Here is a 26,922-nt window from a genome sequence, read left to right as displayed (position 1 = left end):
TTCATTTTCACAGGTAGTTTTATTTGGTTTTTAGAAAAAATATATACAGTAAGTGGAACTTCGGTCTCTTAAATAGTTTTAAATTAAAAGTATGCAAAGTGAGAGGATGAGTAGATTCCCAAAGAACAATACTGTTTAATAAAGTAGCAAATGGGAATTTCTGCAGCAAGTCAAAAACATTTATAGGAACGACAGGAACTGAACAAGGGCAGCCTGTGGCTGTCAGCTTAGCCAGCTTGGACAACACAGTGAGGGGTTTGATCTTGCTTTTTCAGTCTGACTTTAAGAATGATTTACATATTTGCCTATGCTAACCACTATAGCTATGAGTAAAAACATCTGAAGGTGGGGGTGGGGCCCTCCAGGGCCTATGCTCATAAGCTAGCAAGATGGTAACAGCAAAGGTCAAACCAGAGCTTGCCTTTCAGTTTGGTATCAGTTGGATTTAGACATATTATGATTCCTTGTCAGTCACAGCTCAACTGGTAGCAGATGTAACCAAACTCAAGGCTTGGAGTATTTTTTAATGCCATTGATTTTGGATTAGACCCTGCTTTCTCCTGGACATTCTTCTTAACGAGTTCACAGTATACAACAGTGTTTATGAAGCCATTTCAGGTTGGCAGCCATCTGACTCCTACAGTTTTGAGAAGCGAGGAGGCAGTAGGAGTTGCCTTAGTTTTGTTTCAACTCTGCCCTTTTCCCCAGTATACTATACACTCTCTATATACTACATATATAGGGACTCCAGGCCTACTTCTCTAGGAACACACATCTATCCCTCCACTGGTTCTGGGGCTTTTCAAGGAATCACAACACAAATCAGTGCGCCAGCCAGAGGCCAGGTTGTCACGGGATTTCCTGAGGAGCTTAAACGGAACCGGGTTATAGAACTGACACCAGCAGCCACCTTCGTTCCCTGCTGTTGGCTGCTTAGTAAGCAAAACAGCAAGGCAAACATCATGAGCCACGTGGCCATGGGGTTTACAGACACCGGTCGGAGTGGGAGAGAGAGGTGAAAGGAAATGAGCAAATTAGAAGTAGAGCTGGAGGTTGAATTAGGAATGAGAGGAGAGAGATCGGTATTTTGTTCTCTGTTCATCTATTTCTTGCTTTGTTTTCTTGATGCAACTGAAGATCTCTTTAAAAAGCGCCTTGTATTCCGGAGGTGTTGTGGTGGTGGGGGAACTGACGGGCTCTGGGGTGACAGAGGCTGGTTCCCAGCCGCTGGTGCCCAGCTCAGGCTGGGCGTTGGTCCCCGCCAGGTCTTTGGCGAGAGCTCTGGGGGTCTGCACAGCCTTGTGGGACAGGGAGTCCTCTCCCTGCTGGCACTTCTTCAGCAACTCCTCATACTTCACCTTCAGGGCGCTGTACTGAGTGTCCACTTCATGCAGAAGGGAGATGCCCCTCTGCTTCACAGCCCTGGCCCTCCGGATGCAGGTCTCCTCGTGGCCCCTCACAATGTCCCCCCCGGCCAAGCTGCTCAGCACCGTCTCACTGCTGCTGCGCTTAAGAGGCCTTCTGTGTGCTTCTGGCAAAGGCAGGAACAGCTCCTCCAGCAGGCTCTGGCTGTGTTCTTTGAAAGGGGTGAACAGAGAGTCCGGCACCAGCTTCTCAACGCCATTCACAAATGGATGCTCCGACTGCAGCATCTGCCGCATCTCGGCCACCTCGGCCTCCAACTCCAGCGCCCGAGCGCGGTAGGCATCCGTGGCTCCCAGCTGCTGTTCCAGTTCACTGTTCTCCTTCAGCACAAGCCCATATTCCTCCTCCATCGTCACCCGCTTCTGCCGCTCCAGGCTCAGCTGGGCCTGCAGCATCGTCACTGTTTTCTTCAAGTGCTCATTTTCTTCCTCATCGGGGCTTTGCTGACTTTGTAAGGAAGTGATCTTCTCGGCAAACACATGATCATACACAAAGTGTCTAGGAGAAAAATGTTGAAAGAATATATTATGTAGGTTGACTGGGAATGAAAAGAGATTGATTTTTTTTTTTTTCCAACTAAGTATTTTTGAGGAACTCTGACGGTTATCTTTTTATTTATTTATTTATTTGTTTGTTTGTTTGTTTGTTTATTTGCCTATCTCGTACTAGGGCAGTGGCTAACACGAAATTATGTAAGGCTGGCAAATAAACACATGTAAGAAAACATAATTTTTGTGACTATTTTTTTTTTAACCATTAAAAGTACTTCAGAACACCTATTCTCAAAGCCCAGCAGTATGATGGATATCTTTCAAGGAAATTAGAATGGCCCCGTGGTTCTCGATTTTGGCTGTGCATCAGAATCATCTGGACAGCTTTTTACCTGCACCTAGAGATTTTAATTTAGGCCTAAGGGCCTCATTGTCATTGCAGTTTGAAAAACTCCAAAGTGATTTGATCAAGGGTCAAGGTTGAAAACTACCAAAATGCAGAAGCTGGTCTCTCTCCTGCGTAGGGTCCTGGGCAACTTGTAACTGGGTTTATCTTTGTGATGATTGTATCTGCCCCTCCCTGAGAGTGAAAGTGTGAGGGCAGGAGCAATGGTGTCTATTTTGCTCACCACTCATGTCTGGCATAGCACCTACCATACAATAGGTGCTCAAGAAATAGTCCTTAAAGATTCAGTCTCTTAACTCTAAATTATAAAGGCATTTCTGTAGGCAAAAAACTTGTTTTGACATTTCAATTTTTTGCACCCTAATGTGAGGTACAGCCCCCAAATCTGTAGTCTATCACAAGTACTGCACCTTAATTTAAATGAAGACTTAACACATGAAAAGCACGGAAGTGAGCACTCCCAAGACTTCCAAAAATAAGCTTTTGCAGAATTACCAAGACTCAAGAACTCTATCCATCATATGTTTAAGTTAAGTGGTTTTGTGCAAACCACTGGTGGTCTAATAACCAAGTGGCATTTCTTAAAAGGGTACTTTTAATCTACTGGGATCCAGTATGTGTCCCTGACATGAGATGTCCCCCTGCTCATAAATGCCAAAGAAAGGCAGGCTCCTACTGGCGGAGGTCGTAGAGTTCCTTCAGACACGAGAATCTGGGTGCCGATTTCTCCTGGTCACACTTCCCCTGGCTCTTTCGTCCTTGGCCAGATGACTTCAACTCCTCCACTTGGCTCTGGAGGTGGTCAATGTTGGTTTGTAGGCATTCGATGGTTTCAGTCAGACTGTGAGGAACAGATAGAAGCCATTTGCTGCTGTCATATTAAATTAAGGGCATAAGCAGTGAGGAGAGATTAGTCGCCAGCCACTCAAACTGGGTTTTCTTAATTGGAAAGGACTTCTACTTAATCTCTATTCTCCATAAAGAATTAAGTTAAACCATACCCCGTGTTGACCCAAACCCTCTATGTGCAAGTTCTATTCCAGTTTATACTAAATGACTTACCCTAGGGCTTCCTCAATGGATTCTAGAAAATTTACCTCAGAATCTTTTGCTGTGAGGCCTTGCTGTCCGCAACTAGCTTTTGATTGGTTTCTTCCAGTTCCCGTGCTGTTATATCTAATTGCTCATAAACTTTTGCATGTTGCTCATTCATCTGCCGTAGGAGCTCCACCTGCTTGGTCAGATACTGTAAGAGAAGATGATTGTGACCAGGTGACACACTAGGCAGATAAAACACCTGCGGCGTCCCAACACCGATTCTCCGATTCGCTAACACCAACTGGGTAGCCTACAATTCAATTCTGACGCTACCTTCCTGTAGTGACCCCACAGGTTAGGAAGGGCTCAGTCCCATGAAACTGCCCCACTTCAGACACCAGTTGCAAGGCTCAGAGACCACCTGTACTTCTTTCTGACAAACTAGCTATAAATATGAGGGTTTCCATGACCTCCCCTCAGGTTCAGTAATTCACTACAACTCACAGAACTCAGGAAATCGCTGTATTTACACTGACTGCTTTAAAAGGAGAACAACTCAGGAAGAGCACATGGGAGAGATGCATAGGGCAAAGTATGGGGGTGCAGAGTGGTGCTTCTACGCCCTCTTCAGACACATCGCCCTCCCAGCACATCGACGTGCTCTGGTTTCAGGGTTTTCCTGAAGCTTCACTGCATAGGCATGACTGATTAAATCACTGGCATTGGTGACTGAACTCAATCTTCAGCCCCAGTCCCCTCCCCAGAGGTTGGGGGTTGGACTGATGGTTCTAACCCTCTAATAACATGGGTGTGTTCCTTCTGGCAACCAGTTCCCATCCTATCACTCAGGAAATTCCAAGGGTTTTAGAAGCTCTGTGCCAGGAACTAGAGACAAAATCAAATCTATGATTTTTATTATGCCACAATACTACAGGTTCATTTTATGAAAAAAACTTTAAATCCCAATTAAAGTACCTAAGAGGAAATAAACATAGGCCATCCTTTATATGTTTACTTCCCCTAATGCTTACCAACATCCTATTTATCATATAAGGCTGATCTACGCTTACAAAGCACAATACATACATAAAATTAAGATTCGACATGAAAATCTATAGGGAGCCTGATAATCCCACAAGAGAAAAAAAGTATGGAACACATGATCAATGTTTAAGCAAAAAGACCATGTATTTTTTCTCTCTTTAGAGAACGTTAGATGATTTTTTGCTTGGAAAAAAATCAAATTTTCTTCTCTAAATGAGCTATCCTGGACCAAAAAATAGGGAAAATAACACTGATTTAAGCAGAAAGAGATATTTAGCTTACTAGGATTCAAAGACTCTTGTTATTTTTAATGCTGTGAGAAAAGTTATCACCACAATCCTCCTCACTCATAAAAAAATTACCAGATTATTTATTCTGGTACAGCTAAGACTGCTTTCTAAATGGACCTTAAAAACACTTTTCTTGGGCTTTTTTGTTTGTTTGTTTGTTTTATTTTTAAAAAAAATTTTTTTTTTTTTTTAACGTTTTTATTTATTTTTGGGACAGAGAGAGACAGAGCATGAACGGGGGAGGGGCAGAGAGAGAGGGAGACACAGAATCGGAAACAGGCTCCAGGCTCTGAGCCATCAGCCCAGAGCCTGACGCGGGGCTCGAACTCACGGACCGCGAGATCGTGACCTGGCTGAAGTCGGACGCTTAACCGACTGCGCCACCCAGGCGCCCCTTCTTGGGCTTTTTATACAACTATACAGTTGATGCTTGAACACCACAGGGGTTTCAGGCATCAACCCCCAGACAGTTGAAAATCCGTGTATAACTTCTGACTTCTCCCAAACTTTAATAGCCTGTTGACAGAAGCCTTACTGACAACAGTTGATTAACACACATATTTTGTCTGTTGTATATACTATCTACTATATTCTTACAATGAAGTTAGAGAAAATGTAAAGAAAATCATAAGAGAAAATACTTTTACAGTATTGTTCTGTATTTATTAAAAAAAAAAATTCTTGTGTAAATGGACCAATGCAGTTCAAACCTGTGTTGTCAAGGGTCAACTGTACAAATGTATTTGCAGAGCTGATAGATTTCCTTTAAAGAACGTGCTCAATGATTTTCAGTGGGCTCTTTAAACGACCATGTGGCAAAGTTGAAAAACAAAGCATAAATGACCTTTTTATTTTTTAATTTAGTTGTTTATTTTTGAGAGAGTGTGCGCGAGAGCACACAGAGGAGGGGCAGAGAGAGAGAGAGGGAGACACAGAATCTGAAGCAGGCTCCAGGCTCTGAGCTGTCAGCACAGGGCCTGAAATGGGGCTCGAACTCATGAACTGGGAGATCATGATCTGAGCGGAAGTCAGATGCTTAACTGACTGAGCCACCCTGGTGCCCCTATGTGACCTTTTTATATCTAATTATATAACTTGGTAGCAAGGTGTTGAGAAAACACTTAACTCTCCTAACTTCAACTTTCTCATCTGAAACTCTTGGGGCCAAAAATGTTTTAGAAAATTATTTAAATTTTAGAACAACATGGCACACACACCATACACTTTATAGCATCCTCAGTGAGGTATGGGCAGCACCCTATAATTGAACACTAATATTTTAAACTTTTTTTAAAGTTTATTTACTTATTTTGAAAGAGGGAGAGAGTGCAAATGGGGGAGGAGCAGAGGGGGGGAGGGGGCAGAGAGAGAATCCCAAGCAGGCTCCTATGCAGGGCTAGAACTCCCAAACCACCATGACCTGAGCCACCTAGGCAGGCACCCCTTGAGCATTAATATTTCTGCATCAAAAAGTATGAATAAGGACCATAAAACAGCCTCACAGCAGTTTAGCTCAGAGTTTGCTGCCAAATGAATCTGCTGTAAACTTAAGAAAAAAATCTTATTTTACAGAGCCTTTTGGGTTTGGAATTGAAAATAAGGAACTGTGGATCGGTTACTAACCTATCTTGTAGGGCCTGAAGTATTAAATAAGGTAAGTGAGCACAGAGCAGTCCCTGTAAAAGCTTGTGTTTATTCTTCATTCCCTCCACCCCCACCAGCTTCTCCAGGAGTCAGGCCTTAACCCTGCCCTCTGGCTGGCAATGTCCTAGTAGGTCCCGTCAATGAAGGGAAGGTATTCAATCTCTTAGGAACAAAGGTTTAGAATACAGGAATACATACAATAGCTATAGAAATTTTGCAAGCCGCTTTTATATCAAGTAGAGGCCTTAAGTATTCTTTGGGAGGATTCACAACAACCTGAAAAAAAGGTAACACATAGACCAGACACTAAGTATTAATTTACAATAGGAGCGGTCTCTGCCCGGTGACTAGAATATTCACATCCTCTGTAGGACACATCTGCTTTGTAATTTTTTCAATTCTCACAGAAATCTTGTGGTGGGCATTGGATCAGCAAAAAGAGCCTGGTGGGAGGCTGCCATAGCTAAAAGCATAGGCTCTGGGGTCAGAATTTGAAGTTACACTTTACCACTTCTAACCAGGTGACCTTTGGCAAGTAGCTTAATTCTTCTAAGGTGAGATTTCCTCATCACCTGCCTCACAAGGGTTGCTCTAAGATTAAAAAGAATGTGAAGGGTTTGGCGTGGTATCTGGCATATGGTACAACTGCTCGATAAAAGGTATTCTCATCTCTACCTACAGTTAGTTTTCAAACTTTACACGTGTTAAGATTCATCTGGGGGATTAAACTATAGGAACCTGGGCCCCTTTCCCCTAAAGTTTTGAGTCAGTGAGACTGGGGTAGAGCCAGTATTCTGCATTTTTAGCAAAAACCCCAGGTGATATTAGTACGAGTGGTCCATGGATCACACTTACTAGAGGAATGTTGTTTTTGGACATGGAAAATCCTGGAGGTCTCCCCCCTCCCCTAACCTAATGTCTCTTTCTCTTGGGTCCGGGAGGCATCAGCATTCACTTAGATCAACAGCGATTCTTAAGCTCACCGTTTACCGCCTCCCTCCTTAGGACTTGGTTTAGTTGGAGCGCTCCACAAAGATGAAGCTGTATTAAACTGCTGCAGCATCATTTTCTACCATACTTCCGGGAAATAATGTATGAGGTGTCTTCACCTTGAGTGCTGCTGCCTAAATTCTTAGTCCACCCAAGTACTGACTCTTTGCAGATGGCTAATTTTATCTACCTTTAAAAAGCTTTTTATTATGGATAATTTCAAACATATAAATGCAGAAAAATGGCTTAATGAGGCTCCATCTATCCATCATCCACTTTCAACAGTTATCAGTCTTGTCACACCTCTACTTTTCTACTCTCATCTCCAATCATTTTAAGCAAATCCAAGACAGCCTTTTCTTTTTTTTTTAAGCTTATTTCTTTTGAGAAAAAGAGAGAGAGGGAGAGAGAATCCCAAGCAGGCTCTGCACTGTCAGCACAGAGCCTGACACTGGGCTCGATCCCACGAACCACGAGACCATGACCTGAGCTGCAATCCAGTCAGATGCTTGTCCTACTGAGCCACACAGGCACCCCACACATCCAAGACATCTTAACTGAGGTATACAGATTCATGTATTTCTAAGAGAACCATTTTAACTACAATTTAACCATACCTAAATACCCCAATAATCCCTTACTATCAACTATTTATGTTTCAGTATTAATATTTTCCCAACTGTCTCTTAAATGGTTTTTCCAGTTTCACCGGGAAGCTACTGATTCTTCCTTATTTCACACATTTACCTTAAAAATGCAGAGTTGCCTTACTCTAAGCAAGCTCCCCCTTCTTTAAGGATGTGTTTTTCCTGCTGGCTCCATCTAATCCAGCAGTTCTTAACATGGGGTCCTCACACAGAATTGAGAGGGTCTGTGAACTTGGATGAAAGAGAAGTTACGTGTTAATTTTCTCTAACTTCTAACTGAAATTTAGCATTCCCTTTGATTTTGAATGGAGGCAGCAAGCCATCAGTAGTATGACAGGGCACCTAGGACTTCATCAGCAATAGAAATCACAGACATTTTCATATCATGTCAGAGAGGCTGCAGAAATCTTGATTCATTGGTAACACTCATCACTATTTGAAATTACAGTTTTTAGTCCGACATTAGATCCTACTATTTAAAAAAAAAAATTTTTTTTTTTACATTTATTTATTTTTAGGAAACAGAGTGAGACAAAACGTGAATGGGGGAGGGGCAGAGAGAGAAGGAGACACAGAATCTGAAGCAGGCTCCAGGCTCTGAGCAAGCGGTCAGCACAGAGCCTAATGCGGGGCTCAAACCCACGAACTGTGATATCATGACCTGAGCCCAAGTCGGACGCTCAACTGACTGAGCCACCCAGGCGCCCCTAGATCCTAGTATTTAATGTATTAATAAAGAAACTTATTACTACATCACACATTCATTTTTTCAATGTTTTGATAGGCATTTCAATCTAACAGATTCCCTTTGTAACTCTATGTATTTTAAGAGGATCATCACAGACCTCACTAGACAGCCAAAGGGACCTATGACATAAATTTTTTTATTTTCTTCTATTTTAGAGAGAGAGCTCAAGTGGGGGAGAGGGGCAGAGGGAGAGAGAGAATCTTAAGCAGGCTCCATGCTCAGCATCGAGTATGGCACAAATTTAGGTCTCTGTTCAAACGTAACCTCTTCAGCAGCCTTTCCAAACCACCCCCTCGAAAGCAGCCCCCTTCCCAAGGCACCCTATTAATTTCCCTCAAAACAATGTAATAATAAACACCCAAATTGCATAGTTGTTAGTGTCCAGTCTTTCTAACCCTCCTTGAAAAGGAAAGCCTCTTCTGTATACCTAGTTCATTCAGCACAATTCCTGACACACAGTAGGGACTAAAAATACATTGGCTAAATGTCAATTAATTTCTTTTCCTTTCTTTTCTTTCTTTCTTTCTTTCTTTCTTTCTTTCTTTCTTTCTTTCTTTCTTTCTTTCTTTCTTTCTTTCTCTTCCTTCCTTTTCTCTTTCTTTCTTTCAAGTAGGCTCTACTCTTACTGTGGGGCTTGAACTCAAGACCCTGAGATCAATAGTCACATGCTCTACCAACTGAGCCAGCCAAGTGCCCCTAAACAGCAATTTCTAGACTTCTGGACAACAGCTGATTGTGCTCTCTACACAACTAGGGCCACTGAAATGTTGAGACACTTAACTGAAAGATTTTGAGAAGGGTCTTGGGAAAAGCCCTCTTGGGAAAAGGCCCTGTTAGCCACTAATTCTCTCCTCTCTAGCTCCATTTATAGATGTTTCTAATTTATTCCCGTGGCAAGAATACCTTCCAGTAATCTGAAAGACCTTTATAATTCCTACCAGCTATTATGTGGGCCCCAAGCTGTTGACCCCCTTTTAAAGATACAATGTTCAAATTAGAGTTGTGGCCAACATAAAGGAAACAAGTAAATACGCAAATACGTACAAAGAGGCTAGGGCAGTCCCCCTTCATCCACTGGGGATACACATTCAAAGACCCCCAGCAGATGCCTAAACCATGTTTAGTACTAAACCCTAAATATATGACCGTTTTTTCCCTATACATCCATGCATACCTATGATGAAGTTTAATTTAAATTTGGCATAGTGAGAAATTAACAGTAACTAATAATAAAATAGAACAATTATAACTATATACTGTAACAGAAGTTATACGAATGTGGTCTCAAAATATCTCATAGTCGTGTACCACCTTCTCGTGATGATGGGAGGTGATAAAATGCCCACAAGAGGACGCAGGAGGTGTGACACAGCTGTTGGGCTAATAGTGACCTTCTGACCATCCATCAGGAAGAGGATCATCTGCCTCTGGACAGGGGCTAACCACAATAACTGAAACTACGGACAGTAAAACCACACACTGGGGGGTGGGGAAGACTAGCATGCTAAAAAAAAAGCTACCATAAGTCCCCCTCATTTGATATATGGACCTGTAATAAAAACACAATGAGACCATTTACAAAGAGCTTGTGATGTTTTGGTCTTAGAGGATTTGGCTTTAAGAACAATCTAAAGAATGGCAGGGAGCTTGTTTTCACATGGTAGGAGTTTAATCTTATTATTATTAAATCAAAACTAATCAGAGAACCCCTTTACTTCCCCCAAGAATCTGTAACAGATTACCTCACCAAGAAGTCTGAACTAACTTGGTCAGCAACTTAAAAGAAGAATTAATAGATCTCTCAGCAAGTTCTCATATAGGGCTAGAGAATCCAGACTCCATTTATGTGGAGCATAATGCTTTATGCTTGGCCTCTCAAGTTTCAAATTAGTTTTATCAAATTTTTTCTGAATCTAGAAGGAACCAGGTTAGCTCATTTTCTAACCTTCATTTAAAGGCACAGGTATGCTACTAATGTTCTGGTTTTCTCCATCCAGAATCTTTGATACACAACCTCAAATAAATTTGATGGGACTGCCAAGATCCCCAAATTCAAGTGGCAAAAACTGCTCAAGTACAAAAGTATCTGCCATATTAAACCGTGGAAAGGGAGACATTTAAGCAAAACATTGGGAGGGGAACATGAAAGTAGCAAAATCACAGGCAAAAATGTTAATTTTATAGGCAAAAGTATAAACATTCAAGTTCTGTGAGTTATCACATGCCTGTCTTGGAATTTACATAGAAGGTCACCTTGACTGTGAGTACAAGGTTCAGGTTATGCATAAAAGCTATAAAACAGGTCACCTTAACAACTGAGGCAACTCTTTAAAAAAGAAAGGCCAGCAGAATTATATTAACACCTATTTGCAATTGTAGCACCCTGACCTAGAATGCAGGGAAAGACCAACAACCCCAACTAAAAATGCATAAGGAATGGAATGGAAATTTGGCTTTTTTGGGATTATCCTTATACTAAGGATTACAGCCCAAATCCTCTGAATTTAGAATCAAAATGACCTTCTACAATACTGAAGAAAGATTTCTTATTACCTTTGAAAAACCTCTTTTCCCTGATTAAAATATTTTATTTCCCCTGTAGGAAATTTAAGTTGGAAAAAAAGGGCATGAATATGAAAATAAAAACCATTTATAATATAATCTATTAAAAGCTTGGCTTGTTTTTAAGATCAATTTTCCAGTAATTGAAAAGGATTTATTTTTTTTCTGAATTAAGATTCTTTCATTACTAAAATTCTTAAAACATGGATAAACTGTGCAACAATTTCTACATCCAAAATAAAAGCAAACACTTACATAATCTCATCCCCTCAGAACAAGTCTGTACCAATGGAGTACAAGCATTCTTATCACCAAGACACAGTGGAGCAAACCGGACCTGAGAAGTAATTCACATGCCTCAAGTCTCTAGCTATTTGCCATAGAATTGAGGGCTTAAACCTCAATCTTCTAAGGCTGAAGCCAGAGCTCCTTCCATCTTCTTAAAAAAAATCTCCAGAGGTGGAAACCCACAGTTTAGGAATCATCAGAAGTGGATCGCAAACTGTTTATCTGTCCTCTCTTAAGATACTGATTTCAACACGCGTTTATTGATGATCTATCATGGATAAACACAGCAACAGCAAAGGGAAACAAACGGGTGTGGGGAGGAGGGACTGAAACAAATCAGTCAATATAATATATAGAACATTGGTAAATGTAGTAAAGGAAGCATAAAATGCTTTAAAATTTCTAAGGAAGACATAACCTCTTGATGAAAGAAGGGATGCCTTGAAGGTCAGACCTTTGAGTGGGAGTGACAAGTCCTGTCACTGTTGGGAATCATGCAGATTTCCAAGCAGAGAGGCAACAAAACACAAGGCTGTAGGCTTGCTTACGTGTTTGTAGGAATCTTGAAGAGAATCCAGTTGTGTCTGAGGGTGTCAGATCTCATTACTCTCTGAAGTACTCTCTCCTCCCCTCATCCAGGAGAGAAAAACTTACTGTGCAGATCAACACTGAATACAAGTGACACAGGCTGCAGGCATCTCTGAAGCCAATCATTACTTTCAATAGTTTAATATTTTTTCTTTTTTACAATTAATAACAATCTCTAAAAGAATACTGATCAATTTCTACTAGGATTATTTGAAACCTGCCGAGTATTTGAGAGCACATTTGTAGTTCTACTTTCAAAATACCCTTTGACAGTTTCTTAGTTGTCTATTTCTATAATGTCTATAATGAGTCCAGTTTGGGGGATTTTATCCTAGTATTATTACCAGTTCTGCAATATTGTTTATCCACTTTAAGTAGTTTGTACCAGTACTATTTTTATGGATTGTCTCATTTCAAATTTTTCTGGGGGTAGAGTAAAGGCTGACTTTCTGGTTTTCAATTACACCTTTTACTAACTTCAAAAAATGATCATGTATTACTTTTCTAATCAGGAAAACTCCCAATAAACATTCTGAAAAGTTAGCTTAAAACTTGTACAAGTGGGGGGCACATGGGTGGCTCAGTTGGTTGAGCATCCGACTCTTGATTTCGGCTCAGGTCATGATCTCACAGTTCAGGGTTCTAGCCCCACGCTGGGCTCTGTGCTGACAGTGCAGAGCCTGCTTCGGGTTCTTTCTCTCCCTCTCTCTTTACACCTCCCCTGCTTACTCTTTTCTGCTCTCTCTCAATAATAAACAAACTACATAAATTTAAAAAATAAACAACAAACTAAAAAATATTAAGAAAAAAAGTGTCCAAGTGGGGGGCACCCAGGTAGCTCAGTCGTTTGAGCACCCAACTCTTGATTTTGGCATAGGTCATGATCTCATGGTTCATGAGATCAAGCCCCACAATGAGCATGGAGCTTGCTTAATATTCTCTCTCACTTTCTCCCTTCCTCTCCCTCAGCCCCTCTTCCCGGCTAACGGTCTCTAAAAAAAGAAAAAACAAAATGCTAAAAAATTAAAAAAACAAAAAACCTGTATGAGCCGTAAAGTTCAAACAGGCTAATCTAGGTGTTAGAATGCTGGTTAGTGGCAGTGACAACTGGCAGAGCTGATAATGTTCTCATTTCTTATCTGGGTATTGACTGTATTAATATGTTTACTTTATGAAAACTCATTGAACTATATATTTAGGATCTGTGTTTTCTGCATGTGTATTTCAATAAAAAGTTTACTTAAAAGAGAAAAAGAAACTGATAGAAGGTTTTAATTAAGGAAAGAGCCCTTATAAAGTTTAGGGGGTTCCTAAAGGTTACAACGATAAGAGGCACATAATTCCCTTTCAGTAGGGAATTAGGCTCTTTGGTTGCCCCCTTACTTTTATAAGAACATCAAGCCTACCTTGTTTTAGACTATTTCAAGTCTATGTTGTGATTTGTAAGTCTGCACAGGAGCAGATGTGAACTGAGCAGGCAACAAGGCCAGTTTGTGGGGGTCCTCTCACTGCTAAGTGGGCTTAACCAGCACTGCCATTTCATCCCATTTTGTCCCATCCCCATTGACTTTCATAAAGTGATTTACAAAAAGAAAGAAGAAAGCCAAGTGCAATGGCAGAGAAGTAATCTATGACAGTATTGTTCTCAGCCAAAACACAGCTTTGGATAAAGAGTAAAATGTTGAAAGCTACAATTCTTGGATCTAAGAACCAGGGGACTGCATGCTCTATTATGGAAACAAGAGATTCATGAAAACATTTCTGGAATACTCCAGGCTAAATTTACTTGAATAGTTTATACATGTATTTAATTTCATATTTATTTAACCATTAAGATGTGAACTGAGTATGAGTAGTTCATTTCCATTATGCTTTGCAACATCTTATAGAAAACAATAGATGGTATAGAGTGTTACTCATAGATTTGGAGAATCTTAAAGATCTGTGGATTTTTTTTTTCAGAATGTTAACAATCTGTCTTTTTTTTTTTTTTTAATTTTTTTTTCAACGTTTATTTATTTTTGGGACAGAGAGAGACAGAGCATGAACGGGGGAGGGGCAGAGAGAGAGGGAGACACAGAATCGGAAACAGGCTCCAGGCTCTGAGCCATCAGCCCAGAGCCTGACGCGGGGCTCGAACTCACAGACCGCGAGATCGTGACCTGGCTGAAGTCGGACGCTCAACCGACTGCGCCACCCAGGCGCCCCTAACAATCTGTCTTAATATTCCTCAATACAAGGGAAAAAAAGGTAGAAAATAAGTAACTTAGATCATAAAGCAATCGTGTTTGTGATCTCCTACAGTGGTAGCAAATAGGCATCACTCTCTTAGTATGCAAATAATACCCTTTTTTCATCTATACTTGGGAGATATTCTAAAGTAAGTAGCAGTTATAGAATTCAGTTACAATGAATTCAGGTGCTTTTCATAGAAAACATCAATACAGTGTATTAAGAAAATGCTTCTACACAAATACTAATAGACATATCTCACAGTATATGATAGTCTTCATAGACTACTTCATAGACTACTCTAGGATATCTTCTGATGAGTTGTAAAGCAAAGTCTACAACACAAAGCAAGTACGAATTCCTTGAGCACGTACAACATTTGGCTAGTTTTAACAGTTTTAAAAAATTTATACTGGTATTTCTGGAGGGCACCTGGGTGGCTCAGTCGGTTAAGCACCTAACTCTTGGTTTTGGATCAGGTCATAATCTCACAGTTCATGGGATCAAGCCCTGAGTCAGATTCAGGGCTTAAGATTCTCTCTGGGATTCTCTCTGTCCTTCCCCCACTCACATGCACATGCTCCCTCTCTCTCAAAATAAATAAACTTTCAAAAAAAATGCCTGGTTTTTCTGCATTTTTAGGTTTCTGACAAACTGTACAGTAATTACATCTAATTTTGGGTATGGCATGTTCTACACTCTTTTGATATAGAAAAGCGCTAAAAGTAGCAGCTGGTGACTTTAATATCATTACAAGATACACCTTCCTAGAATGATAAAAGTGTATTTCCCACATAGCCAATCACATTATTGGCTATATTCATAAATCCTGATGAAGAGGCAGATCTACTGTATATATACATCTTAATTATGGCTACTATGTAAAAATAAGGATACTGAGATTATGAATTTGCCTTAGTTTTGATGGTAGATTTATTTGTATTAAAAAATTGAAGTTTGTGTAATTTTGATTGCTTAGAAGTCAAGGACTATATGTAATTCTATTTCTTTGAGTTTCTAGAACCTGGTTCAGTATATAATTAGACTCAGTAAGTTCTGATCACGGTTGGTTTTTTTTAGAATATTTACTTGTTTATTGAGAGAGAGAGCACACTTGTGAGCAAGTGTGCAGAAGTTGGGGAGGGGCGGGGGGAGGGAGGGGCGGGGGGGAGGGAGGGGCGGGGGGAGGGAGGGGCGGGGGGGAGGGAGGGGCGGGGGGAGGGAGAATGAATCTCAAGCAGGGTCCTTGCTATCAGCACAGTGGTGGGGCTTGATCTAATGAACCTGTGAGATCATGACTGGAACTGAAATCAAAAGTCGGACACTTAACCAACTGAACCACCCAGGCGCCCATGATCACTGTTCTAAGGTCTTTTATACTCACACAAGAGTGCTGGTTTTAATGTACCAATTTGAAGAGAAGGAATTGTAATTTAAGTGCAAAGCTTTTTTGGGTGGGCATACAGGGGGGTTGGAGCATGGAGAAAAGTATTCTAATCAGACAGCTGTCAGGTTAATATCCAAAATTATCATCTTTACAGTCACATGACTTACACATAACTGGGCTACTAGAATGGGACCATTTATAAGACAGCACCTTGCATTTTTAAAGCCTTAATCTAGTGTATTTCATTTTAGTTTGTTCAACTAAAGGAAAAAGTACTCTTTTAATTTTAAAAAATCTTTTGGGGCGCCTGGGTGGCGCAGTCGGTTAAGCGTCGGACTTCAGCTCAGGTCACAATCTCGCGGTCCGTGAGTTCGAGCCCCGCATCGGGCTCTGGGCTGATGGCTCAGAGCCTGGAGCCTGTTTCCGATTCTGTGTCTCCCTCTCTCTCTGCCCCTCCCCCGTTCATGCTCTGTCTCTCTCTGTCCCAAAAATAAAATAAACGTTGATAAAAAAAATTTTTTTTAAACATATTATGAAATCAGGTAATATGATTTAAAATTTTTTCTATCTAAACCCAAATTTAGGATGGAGTTTGGCAGTGGTTAGGAGAGGGGCTGTAACCAAGGAGGGAGCCTCAACAATGTGGGTATTTTTACTTCAGCTGGGTGGTGGGTACATAGCTGTTAACTGTATTATTCTTATACCTCTTGGCATATCTGGAATATTGCATAATTCATTTTTTAAAAGAAAAAAGTAAAAAATGAAGTATAATATGGACAACTTTATTGTGCTTCACATACTGGCAAATACTGGACCATTTACTTCTAATACACTTTACCAAGGGTGAAGAGAGAAATTTCTTTCATCAGACTTCTATGTTGGGAAAGCATAAAGAAAATAGAAATCAACCTCCCCACCCTCTCCAATGGTTCTTTGAAAGTGCAGAACATGATTGGTACAGTAACAGCAATAGGCCATACCTCAAAGCGTAACTCTCTTAATGAGTAAATTACCTCAATTTCCTGTAACTGCTCCTGATTGGTTGTGTACATCTGCTGAAGAGAATCCTCCAACTCTGTGTTCCGATCCAGTAATGTCTTCCCAAGCTCAGCAGCAAGTTGGAGATCTAGCACAACAAGTCAACAAGCACAATAATGCAAATGATCACACTTCAACCTTGTATATAACCCAGTGCCTAAAGAATGAATCAAGGGGCACCTGGGTGGCTCAGGTCATGACCTCATGGTCTGGGAGTTTGGGCCCCACATCGAACTCTCTACTGACAGCTCAGAACCTGGAGCCTGTTTTGGATTTTGTGTCTCCCCCTCTATCTCTGCCCCTCCCCAACTTGTGCTCTCTCTTGCTCTCAAAAGTAAATAAAACAGGGGCGCCTGGGTGGCTCAGTCAGTTAAGCGGCCGACTTCAGCTCAGGTCATGATCTCACGGTCCATGAGTTCGAGCCCTGCCATCGGGCTCTGTGCTGACAGCTCAGAGCCTGGAGCCTGTTTCAGATTCTGTGTCTCCCTTTCTCTGACCCTCCCCCGTCCATGCTCTGTCTCTCTCTGTCTCAAAAATAAATAAACGTTAAAAAAAATTTTTTTTTAATAAATAAAACATTAAAAAAAATTTTTTTAAAGAATGAATCAGGACCTAACCCAACACAAAGTTTCAGTCAGATCCCAATGGAAGGAAAAATGGCACAGAAAGAAACCAGAGTTCTATTTAAAATTCAGTTGAACTGGGTTCCTCTATCCAGTAATGTACACTGTTATATACCTTACTTGTAAGATGGAGATGTATTTATTCATTCAGAAATGATCATTCATCACAGTGACCTCTAACATAATAATTATTTGCTCATGGACTGGACTTATTCATATCATCGTCTACTTTCTTCTAGAAGATCTTTACGCCAAAGTACAGGCAGATCTTTCAATAGTTTCTAGAGTTCCCATGAAATCTGGCTGTTGTCAATCTGTCAAAGCAAAGTATGTATTACAGATCCTGAACTCCTAAGGAGACTAAAATTAAGTCAAAAAAGGGAAAAACTGGGGTGCCTCGGTGGCTCAGTCGGTTAAGCATTGGACACTTGATTTTGGCTCAGGTCATCAAGGTTTGTGGATTTGAACCCTGCACTGTCACTGTGGAGCCTGCTTGGGATTCTCTCTCTCCCTCTGCCCCTCCCTCCCCCCCCCTCTCTCAAAATAAACTTAAAAAAAAAAAATCAATAATAATACCTGCTCCAGGTCTCTCATTTTTTTTCTACCTCTCTTCATGTCTTTCTCCAAGATGAGCACATCAGATAAGCAATACAGTGAGTTTTTAAGGTAATTACATGTCCACAGCTTATACTTTGACTTAACACAAACCATATTTCTATTTTAATTTTTTTAATGTCTTATTATTTATTTTAGAGAAAGAGATAGAGAGACAGAGTGTGAGTGGGGGAGGGGCAGAGAGAGAAGGAGACACAGAATCCAAAGCAGGCTCCACACTTTGAACTGTCAGCACAGAGCCTGATGTGGGGCTCGAGCTTACGAACTGTGAGATAAAGACGTGAGCGCAAGTCAGACGCTTAACCAACTGAGCCACCCGGGAGCCCTACCATATTTCTATTTTAAACCTAATTTTCCAACTCTCTCTCTTCTTAGGCATATATGTACCTAAGACAAGGTTTGTTTGTATTATACACAATACCCGAAACAAAAAATTTAATGATACTAAAATGGACAATAGTTCTAATATAAGTAACTGAAACACCTATCTGCATAGTAAGTTTCATGGGAGGTCCTTCAATATAGTGAGAAATGCACTGAACTGAGTAGAAAGGTCTGAGGTCGAGTTCTGACTACCATTTACCAGGTTAACTCTTTCAATATGGTGACTTTAAAGGTCCCTACACTTAGTATTCTTGTGTAGAGAGATGATGGTCCTATCAGTGTAAGATTATAAAAACCAAATGAAATAATATATAAGGAAGTACTTCAGAAACTAAGCTGCATACAAAATCAAAGTATTATTAGTATGCATTGATTCACAAATTAATGTTTTTATTGCTAGGCACTATGCCAAGTTTTGGCTACAGAATGGTGAATAAGATGGATGAAGTTCCTGTTATCCTGACATTCCAAGAGATGAATGGGAAAAGTCAGACAGTAAATAAGTAAATAAATTTGCCAAATGTGATAAACACTTTTCATTCATACATGCATGCATACCTTCATTAATACCGGACACTGTTCTGGACATTAGGAATAGAAGAATGAACTTAGCTAAAAAATTCCCTGCCCTCATGAAGCTTCTTTCTATTGGGAGAAACAGCATGATAAAATATAAAATAGATAGCAGTAGTGCTGGGGCGCCTGGGTGGCTCAGTCGGTTAAGCGTCCGACTTCAGCTCAGGTCATGATCTCGCAGTCCGTGGGTTCGAGCCCCGCGTCGGGCTCTGTGCTGACCGCTCAGAGCCTGGAGCCTGTTTCAGATTCTGTGTCTCCCTCTCTCTCTGACCCTCTCCCGTTCATGCTCTGTCTCTCTCTTTCTCAATAATAAATAAACGTTAAAAAAATTTTTTTTTTAAAAAGATAGCAGTAAGTGCTAAAGAGAAAAAATGTATCGAGTTAGGGGGATGTGAAGAATGTGGATGTGGGAGGTTGAAATTTATGAACACGCGACCAGGGTGACATTAGAATTAAGATGTGGGGGCACCTAGGCAGCTCAATTGGTTGAGTGTCCAACTTCGGCTCAGGTTATGATCTTGCGGTTTTGGAGTTAGAGCCCCGTATCGGGTTCTGTGCTGACAGCTGGGAGCCTGGAGCTGCTTCGGATCCTCTGTCCCCCCATCTCTCTGCCCCTCGCCCACTTGCACTTGCTGTTCAAAATAAATATTAAAAAAACAAAAAGGACTAAGGTGTGAAGGAACTGAATAAATGACCCACCTAGATCAATCTAGAGGACCACCATTCCACGTAGAGACAAAACAAGGCCAAAGGCTCTGGGAGGAAGTGCAATTGGAGCTAACGAGGCTGAAGCGAAGTGTGCATAAGGGGCAAAAGGGTGACAAGTCAGAGGGGCTCCAAGGTTGCCGGGCCAGCTGGTATAGGACCTAACTAAGAAGGTCAAGATTTTGGCTTTTACTCTGAGTAAAATGGAACCCAGTGAAGGCTTTTGACAGGATGAGTGGCTGCTGTGTGAACAGACCGAAGAAATAAACACGGAAGCAGGGTGACAGGAGGATACTGCAATCATCTCGGTAAGAGACGGCGGTGGCTTGGACCACAGTGGAGGAGATGAAGACAGGGGTAGGAATCCAGATATGGTTTAAAGTGGAGCTAAAGAGATTTGTCAACCAAGTGAATGTGATGTGTGAGAAAAAAAAGAGATTTGGTGATAATGAACAAAGGATCTATTTTAGAAAGAGGTCACAAGAAAAGTCTGAGGGGATATTTTAGCTGAGGCTTGAAGAGTGAGGAGTAAAAAAGTGAGACAGGCACTTCAACAAGAAAGAAGCTGGCACAGTCTGCAACCTGACAAGAAGCCAGTGTGATAGAAGCGGGAGAGGGAGAGCGGGAAGAGATGAAGCTGGACCGTAGGCAGAGCATACAAGAGCTTATAGCCCATGTAGAGACAGTTTAAATTTTACTCTAAGTATGATGGAAAGTCACTTTACTTAATGTCAGAAAATATTATGAAACCAATATTCATGATGAAAACAGGGAACCTCACTACATATGCTTTTTAATTTTTAGGGGCACCTGGGTAGCTCAGTCGGTTAAGCATCTGACTCAGGTCATGGATCTCATGGTCATGAGATCGAACCCCACGTTGGGCTCCGTGCTGGGTGTGGAGCCTGCTTGAGATTCTCTCTCACCCTGCCTCTGTCCCTCTGGTGTGCTCTCTCTCTCTCTCTCTAAAAAACAAACAAAAACCTTTAAAAACTTGACTTTTAGAGGTTGACAAGTTTTTATGTTTATTCATTACCATCGACATTAAAACTTAACCTAAAGTGGTAAAAGAAAAGCAATTAATTTTTGTTATGTGGTACTGTCCACTCGAGTGCATAATTAGTATTCTACTTGATTAGTTTTTCCTCATTAGGAAAAAACAAAGTAGCAAAACCTCCCAGACACCACTCCAGCTCATTTTAAAACATCTTACACCCATTTATAATAAAACGGTATATATGTTGGCAGATAGGTGTTAAAATACATTTTCTCATGATTTAAGTATTAAAAAGCCTATTAATGAACTTAAGACTTCAGATAACAAGTCCATGAAATAACATCTTCTATTCACAAGGCACAGAACTTTACGAACAGCTCAAAGCACTTAAGAGATTAATCTTTCTATCTTTTCAAGGTATTTAGCCCAGATTTTCAAATGAAACAACCTGAAGCACAAAGATGCTACCTGACTGACCAAATCTACATGGTGAGTCACCGCACAACAGCAACTACTGTCAACAGCTTCTAACTTCGCTTACATCATACTCCACATCTTTATACCAGGAGGCCCACACACCTCTGTTTCGGGTGGAGAGTAGATTTCCCTCTATGAGGTACTTAATCTTTTCACTTGTTTTTATAGATGGCGATGAGAAGCCAGAGTTGAGCTACTTGGCTTTTACTGCCTGTTCTGCCAGTGAAATCACATACAACTCCAGGCAAGTTAATATCTTGTTTTCACTAAATGCAGAAGGAACTATGTGCCGCTGGCAGAGGCTTTGTACTCATAGGGTGTGTAATGTGTATACACAGCCCCACCACCAAGAAGCCACCATGCTTATCAAAGACAAAGCATATAAACATTACCTAGACATTACTTAAATCTCTCCTGGCCTGTTGTAAGGTGGTAATTCCTCACTGGGAAGGACCAGAGACTCATCAAAGGTGTTCTTAACTAGCGATCAAAACCTGAGCCAAAACCTCCTCCAGAATCAAGGCTAACTTGTGGCCATCTTCAACTACTTTCATTCACTTATGAAACTACCTGCTACTTAATACGCAGCCAGGAGCAGCTTTTCTCCTCCTGCTGCTGCAGAAAGAGATGTCAAGCACAGCACGCTTCCAGTAAACAGCAAGCAGAAAATAATTTGAGACTTGCCCTTATCTCAATCCTTATTTCCAGTTAAACAAAGCCCCAGCCTGGTTCGGTAACCTGAAGTCTCAATCTCCTAAATATTTCATAGATGTTTAGGATAGAATTCCGGCAAAAACAAGTCTCAACTACAAGTAAGTGTCTGCGAAGTCACACGGCATAATAGGATATTACTTCATCTGTTAGTTTAAAGACAAGGGTCTTTTTTTGGTCTTAAAAAAAATTCATTTCCTGTTGTGTAGCATCTGGCTTCCATAACCATAAGAAGCCAAAAGCTGGCAGGAAGCCCAAGAAGCATTTCTAAATAATTAGTGGGGGCAATGGGAGAATGTTCGATGTCCTTATATTTTAAAGTAAGACACAAAAGGATACAATATCATTTTGAAGCTTCATGCACCTGATCATCTCTAGTTTACGATAAGGATTTTCATTAAGAGATGGTCTTTTCTAAATCCTATTGAACTTACTGAGCTGATCTAGGCAGCCACTAAAAATACCACACACTGGGGCACCTGGGTGGCTCAGTCGGTTGAATATCTGACATCAGCTTAGGTCATGAACTCATGGTTCGCAGTTTCGAGCCCCGCGTCAGGCTCTGTGCTGACAGCTCAGAGCCTGGAGCCAGCTTCTCATTCTGTGTCTGTCTGTCTGTCTGTCTGTCTCTCTCTCTGCCCCTCACCTGCTGGTGCTCTGTCTCTCTCTCAAAAATAAATAAAACATCAAAAATAATAAATAAAAATACCACACATTTGCTGCAGGCTTGAGAATTACAACCTATCAGTATCTTCATATGTTTAATATTTTCACTAATCAATCTTTGCACATAATAATCATCTATTTTAACAGATAAACTGTAAGGTTTAAACCAGTACTCTACTCAGCCCTATGCCTTAAGCAAAACTACCTCTGGCAGCTGAGTGATTTTTTTTTTAAAGGCTCTTTCTTCCAGAATTCTGAAACCTTTAAATTCCACTGCTATTATATTTTTAATTGACTTCAGTTTTTCATGAACCATGAGGACAACATATTCCCATGTTAGCTGAAGACTGCAGCAGTAATTCAACAACATTAAGGCTGAAAGCTTTTCCTATTACAAAATCAGATGCGTCATTGGGTGATGCTTCTGTGTAACTCCTGTTGCCAACGTTACTATAATTGGGAAAGCAAAAAAGCCTGAATATAAACATCAAGAAAAATGATGGTGCCAGTTTTAATGACCCTTCAACAATGATTCAGCAAATTAGTTGTGCACTTGGAAAACGTACTCATCATGAAAAGAAGCAGAAGTCTAAGGATTCCTTTAAACTAAGATTTCATTTGCTGATCCATATAGTAGAAACTTGAAGCATTATTCTAAGCTTGCACAGCTCACCAAATGACAATTATAATAGCAGTTGGACTGAAAGAAAACTTAGTCTCTGAAGTCTTTCCACCTTGTTCTCAGGCACACATTTCAAAGCAAGCACCATCATTACCTGCACAGAAGGCTCCTGCTGTCCCAGAAAGGATCTTATCCATAGAGATCATTGTCAGTATTCTTACTGCGCCAACTCAGCTCGCTGACAAAAGACAGTCTCTTTATCAAAGTGTTCTGTAAAAGCAAAGGTTTTCTCCTTCTGCCTGCACAAGCTTTACATGTTTCTAACAAGGTATAAATGGTGGACCAGAGCCTTCTGAGATTAGAATTTTTCTGCAATTTTAATTTAAAAAAGAATGCCCCACCAAACTTTGATACGATCGATCTACTTAAATAATACTTCTATTACTAAAGGAAACAAATTTGTAGTTTAATGACTTTGAGAACAGGATCTTAAAAAGTTGTTTTAGGAGCTCTCTCCAAACAAGGCTTGCTCAGTAAAGTTAATAATGAGGATGTTAAAAAAGTAAACAAATGTCTGCACTTGCTAAAAATCCCACTAGATGTGTTTATCAATCTGTTCAACAGGACAGACTTGCTCCCAAACTGTATTTAGCAGCAAATATCTACTAAGGGCCTACCATGCACCAGGCACTGTAGCTGGGCACACACCAGGAGGCAACATCTCCAGGCTTCTCTAGTAAACAGATTCCTACACTGTCAACTCCAAGGGTAGGATCTTATCTATCCTATCTTGTGGATAGGATCTTATCTATCCTATCTTGTGGCCCCAGTGCCTAGGTGAATACCTGGCACAGAGTAGATAATAAATTTTTCAGAAATTAACACACTTAAAAATTCATTAGAAGTTTAGGTATTCTTTAATATATAATTTTTAAAAACTGGGACAGGGGCGCCTGGGTGGCTCAGTCGGTTGGTTAAGTGTCCGACTTCGACTCAGGTCATGATCTCACAGTTGATGGGTTTGAGCCCCAGCTCTGTGTCAGCACAGAGCCTGGAGCCTGCTTCAGATTCTGTATCTCCCTCTCTGCCCCTCCTTTGCTCACGCTCGGTCTCTGTCTCTCAAAAATAAATAAAAATGTTAAAAAAATTTTTTTAATGAAAACTGGGACAAAGATATTCTTTTATTCACAGTGCAGACGTCATTCTTTTACAGGCCTATTCGTAAGTTATGACTTTTGCAATTTCACACCTATTCCTACCCCCACGCACTTGGTTATGACATACAGGGTTGTCAAAGTCCACTGTAATAACAGATGTGAAAGTCTTCTGAAAAGCAGAGAACAAATTCCAAATGCAAACTGACATTAAGGAGGTTCAGACCTGTGCTCATTAAGGTTTCATTAAACTTGAACATCTGATGACTTTTGTTTTGGTTAGAGGTTAAAGAGTTCCACATGTAACCCCAACATGTTACATTTGCTTCTTGTAGATTTAAGTATTACAACTTAAATCTGCTCTTAACAACTTCCCACAGGGTGTAAAGTGTAGTGTGGACAAAAGCACCTGATGGAAGAGAGACATGAAAACAGTTTGAGAGCCTCAGTTCACCAAATATTAAAACTGAGCCTCTATTTTGTGATCAGTGTTATGCTAGATTTTTTAATAAGGGCCTATACAGATCTATGCTTGCTAAATAAAAATATTTAGCTTCAATTACACAAACTGCTTAAGGTATTGTAGGGAAATGTTGCAATGGTGCAGTATTTGACTCATTAATCCTAGAGAAAGTATCAAACTAGGCCATCAATCCTTATGGGGAATTCTGAAAACAGGTTTGTTAAAATGTAAGACAGATTTGCCTTGTGGATATTGGGAACATGATGGCAAATCATGCACTATAGCCACTGAATAGCTTGGACTATGTAAGTGAGCTTGTGAACCACTTTGGTTCAAGTGACTGTCCACGAAACACTTAAAAAAAAAAAAAAAGAAAAAGAAAAAGAACAAAACCACCTCCCCTCTCAAAAGAGTTGCTTGTCTTGTTTTCCTTTCTTGCTTTCCTTTTCTAAGTACAAGCTACTCAAGCCTACACCCTTCCCCACCTCCACCCCAAGTTCAATGATTAGCATGAACAAGTATCACCGCCATTTAATATTCAACTAAATGAGATGTTAATTTGCAGTGCCGTTTTAGAGCTGAGAAAGTTGATTTGCACAGAATTGCAGAAACCGAAGATGCCTGGATAAAATTCCTAAGGAGTATTCGGTGTGCTGGTTAAAAAGTTTGCTCTGAAGTTCGGAGTGGAATCCTATCTCCCCCAGTAACAGTATCCATAGCTTGATGGGAAGACTAAATGGGCATCAGTGTTAAAAATCCATAAAAAGCGTTCCCTAATTGCAAATGCTCTCTATTAATATGCAAAAAAGGGTGGGGGCACTGTCTCCAAACTGAAGGCTGCTTTAACATTTTTCTTTGAGACATCTTCAGCAAGAAATCCGAGGCAGGCCCAGATCTGAAAGCCTGTTTGCAACTAAAACTCTAGATGCCAACTAGGAGAAGTGGCAGAGGCAGAAGTGCCTCAAGTCATTTTCACTTGGCATCTGGTGTACGATGCATTAGCAAAAAAAAGTTTTTCAAGTCATTTTCACTTGGCATCTGGTGTACGATGCATTAGCAAAAAAAAAGTTTTTCAACCTTCTGACACCCAACTTAAGAAGCTGTAAGCCGGTGATAAAGGAGAGACAAGGTCTGGGCAGTGGCTAGGACTCCTCGTTGTGAGTGAATGGGTTCAAAAATGCTTGCCCCCACGCTTGACTTGGGAGAGGTCACTTGGTGGTTTAGCCTCGCTTTCCTCATCTGGGAAATGGGGACAAGAGATGCTGCTCTCCAAGTAAGGTGTCGGGCGGATGAAATGGGAGGGCCCGGCACCGTTCCCGCCCCCCAGCACTGCTTACCCCCAACACCTGCAGCAGCTCCCACCGGGCGTGGGCCGGGGGTCCCCCTGGAGGTGCGGAGGGGCAACCGGAGCTTCCAGGTAACGCGGGGAGGATTCAACCGCTAACCGGGGAGGCGGTCCCAGCGGTGCCCGGCGCAGTTAGCACCCCACACTCAGGGACGGTGAGGGTAACTGCGCAGAAGCGGCCTCCCGGCGGGCTGGGCACCCTCCCGGTCCCCACGCCAGGTGAGCGCCGGACATTCCCGCACCTGACGTCCGCCAACCGCCAGCCGCCAAGGAAACCAACTTTTTAACGGTTTCGCACCCGGGAGCCTCCCCGTCCAGGCCGCCCGCCCGGGGAGCGACCGCGCCCTCACCTTGCTGGAGGTCCCGGTGGTCGTACCACGGCTCGTCCTCCTTCATCTCAAACTCCTCCACCAGGTTTTCCGCCAGCATCTCGGCCGGCTCCTCCGGGGGCAGCGGCCCCCGCCGCCGCCGTCCCGCCTCAGCCGCTGCCCCGGGCGCTCCGCCGGCCCCTCCGCCCTCAGCCAGAGCCGCCTTCGGGCGGGACGCGCCGCCGCCCAGGCTCCGCGGCGCCGCCTGACCGGAGCCGTTCCCCGCCGCCGCCGCGGGGCGGCCCGCAGCGCACGCCGCGGACCGGCTTCCCGACTCTACTCGTGCCGCCCAACTGCCCCAACGGCCGGTGCCCAGGCGCGAACGCCCGGGACGAAGCCCTGAGCCGGCTCCTCACGCCGCAGCCGGGCCCAACGTGGCACTTTGGCAGAACCCTCCC

General features: G+C 41.7%; 1 protein-coding gene across 2 annotated transcripts; it reads right to left on the bottom strand.

Moving 5' to 3' along the window:
• CDR2 (cerebellar degeneration related protein 2) lies at positions 1-26,922 on the bottom strand. 2 transcript variants are annotated; one of them, XM_043560302.1, is made up of 5 exons: positions 26,507-26,922; positions 16,794-16,906; positions 3,420-3,568; positions 2,999-3,163; positions 1-1,923 (listed from the first exon to the last, which is right to left on the bottom strand). In XM_043560302.1, exons 1-5 carry the CDS (start codon positions 26,583-26,585, stop codon positions 1,059-1,061), a joined length of 1,371 nt encoding a protein of 456 aa, XP_043416237.1. In that variant the 5' UTR covers positions 26,586-26,922; the 3' UTR covers positions 1-1,058. The 2 variants fall into 2 exon arrangements, with proteins under 2 accessions (XP_043416237.1, XP_043416238.1); XM_043560303.1 differs by lacking the exon at positions 26,507-26,922 and adding an exon at positions 17,557-17,755.

Source organism: Prionailurus bengalensis, chromosome E3 (assembly GCF_016509475.1).
Source record: "Prionailurus bengalensis isolate Pbe53 chromosome E3, Fcat_Pben_1.1_paternal_pri, whole genome shotgun sequence".
NCBI lineage: Eukaryota > Metazoa > Chordata > Mammalia > Carnivora > Felidae > Prionailurus > Prionailurus bengalensis.
Note: the sequence above shows the minus strand (reverse complement) of the source record. Positions and strands in the feature narration are given on the sequence as shown.